At 44.4% G+C, this 2,500-nt stretch overlaps 1 protein-coding gene across 7 annotated transcripts in view; it reads left to right on the forward strand.

The window, feature by feature from the left end:
- The window catches only part of rptor (regulatory associated protein of MTOR, complex 1), a 66,804-nt gene that overhangs the window by 33,095 nt on the left and 31,209 nt on the right, over positions 1-2,500 (forward strand). For all 7 annotated transcript variants that reach the window (XM_083524978.1, XM_083524980.1, XM_083524982.1 and 4 more), the window contains exons 10-12: positions 425-569; positions 733-808; positions 1,179-1,280. In XM_083524978.1, the coding sequence (XP_083381104.1) occupies positions 425-569; positions 733-808; positions 1,179-1,280 (323 nt within the window). The remainder of the gene's footprint in view (positions 1-424; positions 570-732; positions 809-1,178; positions 1,281-2,500) is intronic.

Consider the following 2,500-nt stretch of genomic DNA (forward strand, 5'->3'; position numbering starts at 1 on the left):
AGTGTGAGGTGTGTTACAGTGTGAGGGTACAGTGTGAGTTGTGTGTTACAGTGTGAGGGTACAGTGTGAGGTGTGTGTTACAGTGTGAGGTGTGAGTTACGGTGTGAGGTGTGTTACATTGTGGGGGTACAGTTTAAGGTGTGTCACAGTGTGATATGTGTGTTACGGTGTGAGGGTACACTGTGAGGATACAGTGTGATGTGTGTGGTACAGTGCGAGGGTACAGTGTGAGGATACAGTGTAAGGTGTGTTACAGTGTGGGGGTACAGTTTGAGGTGTGTCACAGTGTGATGTGTGTGTTACGGTGTGAGGGTACAGTGTGAGGATACAGTGTGATGTGTGTTATAGTGCGAGGGTACAGTGTGAGGATACAGTGTAAGGTGTGTGTTATGGTGTGAGGTGTTAAATCCGTATCTGTGTGTAGATCTTTTCCAGAAACTCTTCCGCCAGGATCTGTTGGTTGCCAGTCTGTTCCGGAACTTTCTATTGGCTGAGAGGATCATGAGGTCATACAACTGCACTCCGGTCAGCAGTCCAAGGTTACCGCCCACCTACATGCACGCCATGTGGTAAGCACACACACACACACACACACACACACACACACACACACACACACACCCTACAGAGAGCCTGAGTAAATACACACTCCATATTAATTGACATTAAATACATTTAAAATTTGACATTTGTGGTGATTTTGTTTAATACTTGCTGTGCGTCGTGTCGCAGGCAGGCGTGGGATCTGGCAGTGGATATCTGCCTCTCTCAGCTTCCCACCATCATCGAGGAGGGCACGGCTTTCAGGGTAAGACACCTGACTCCACCTTATTTAATTTTATAGTTACATAAATTTGCGTCCTACCACACCCGCTTATTTCCAGGAGGGCAGGGCTTGGTGGCTGATGTCACAGTCATGGGGCGGGGTCAGTTTTAGAACCGAAATCTATTACTGTAAATAAGTAAACCACAATCATGCGTTGTGTAAATTACAGCTCAGTTCTGTTGGGCGTGGCCTAAAATTCTAATGAGCATCTTTGACAGCACTGTGTCTTCAATTATATGGATTGGTTAACCTGCACGATTTATACACTGTATAATATAAATGCTATATGTGTGTGTGTGTGTGTGTGTGTGTGTGTGTGTGTGTGTGTGTGTGTGTGTGTTCCCCTGCTCAGCACAGTCCGTTTTTCGCCGAGCAGCTCACGGCGTTTCAAGTGTGGCTCACGATGGGGGTGGAGAACAGAAACCCACCTGAGCAGCTCCCTATTGTCCTACAGGTACTTCGCTCTTCCTGTTCTCTCATGTGATTGATTTCTCTTAGAATTATCATGAGCACAAAACCTTCTTTTTGACTACTTAAAAAAAACAAAACGTGTAAATGAGGTCACGTGTGTTGTTTCGAGTTCGAGTCTGGAGTTTCTTCATCATTTATTCCTCTCTAAATGTTCTGCTTGATGTTGAACTGATGCTGAACTGTATGTCGGTGATCAGTAGATGCACCGAGCGCCGATCAGAACACGTGTAAAACAGAGCGTGCGCTCGATCCTGATTGGTGACTCGCTGTGTGTTTCACCAGTTACTAAAATGTAGTTAAGTAAAAAGTGAGATATTTGAGTTTGAAATGTAGAGAAGTCTCAGTAAATGTCTCCCCAAATGGAAGTACAGAAACACAATAAAGTTACTTAAGTACAGTAAAAGATCACATTGACTTCTTTACTGTTCACCACTGGGTTTCACCGCGAGTCTGCGTCGAGTTCCGAAACTGTTTTCAGTTGTCGTAAAGTGACGAGTTCTTTAACGTATTAGTTAATATATTACTCCTGTCCCACTCTGTATTATAGTGTAATAAAGAGTTCTGATACTGCGTACGAATGCGGTTACGTTCCAAACTGTGTATTAGTGCACTACAGAGTGTGCTACACCGATACTGCGCACTAAAGCGGGTTAAACTTTCCCATACCAAATATTAAGTTAAAGGTGTAATGTTAAATGAGCTGCGTCTCAAAATGCAATATTTATACCTAGTAAAAGTGTGCAGGTCAGTAGTAATCACTAAGCCCCGCCCCCTTCACCCCTCCCTTTACCACCCAGGCTTTTAGGGAGGTGAGAAAGTAGTCGTCTGGGGTTTTCTGTTTGTGTTTATTTATTTTATTTTTTTTGCTGCTACTTTAGCGTTGAGATTTGCAGCGCCGACACGAGCACTTGATGAAATTTGGATCAAGCCCTGCTGTGGAGTGTGTAGTTTTGTGTTTAGTCAGCGATCCAGGGCCGAGCGAAGTGCCCTAGTGGGAGCTATAAAAACGAGGGAATAAAAGAGAGAGAGAGAGAGAGAGAGAGAGAGAGAGAGAGAGAGAGAGAGAGAGAGAGAGAGAGAGAGAGAGAGAGAGAGAGAGATTGGTTCTAGCTCTTCTGCATTCTCCGGAAAAAGTTTTCAAAGCGCTTTTCTCTTTGTTGACTCCTGACTTCCAAACTCATAACGAGCACTGTGGAACTGAAC

Source organism: Silurus aristotelis (assembly GCF_946808225.1).
Source record: "Silurus aristotelis genome assembly, chromosome: 2".
NCBI classification, from domain to species: Eukaryota; Metazoa; Chordata; class Actinopteri; order Siluriformes; family Siluridae; genus Silurus; species Silurus aristotelis.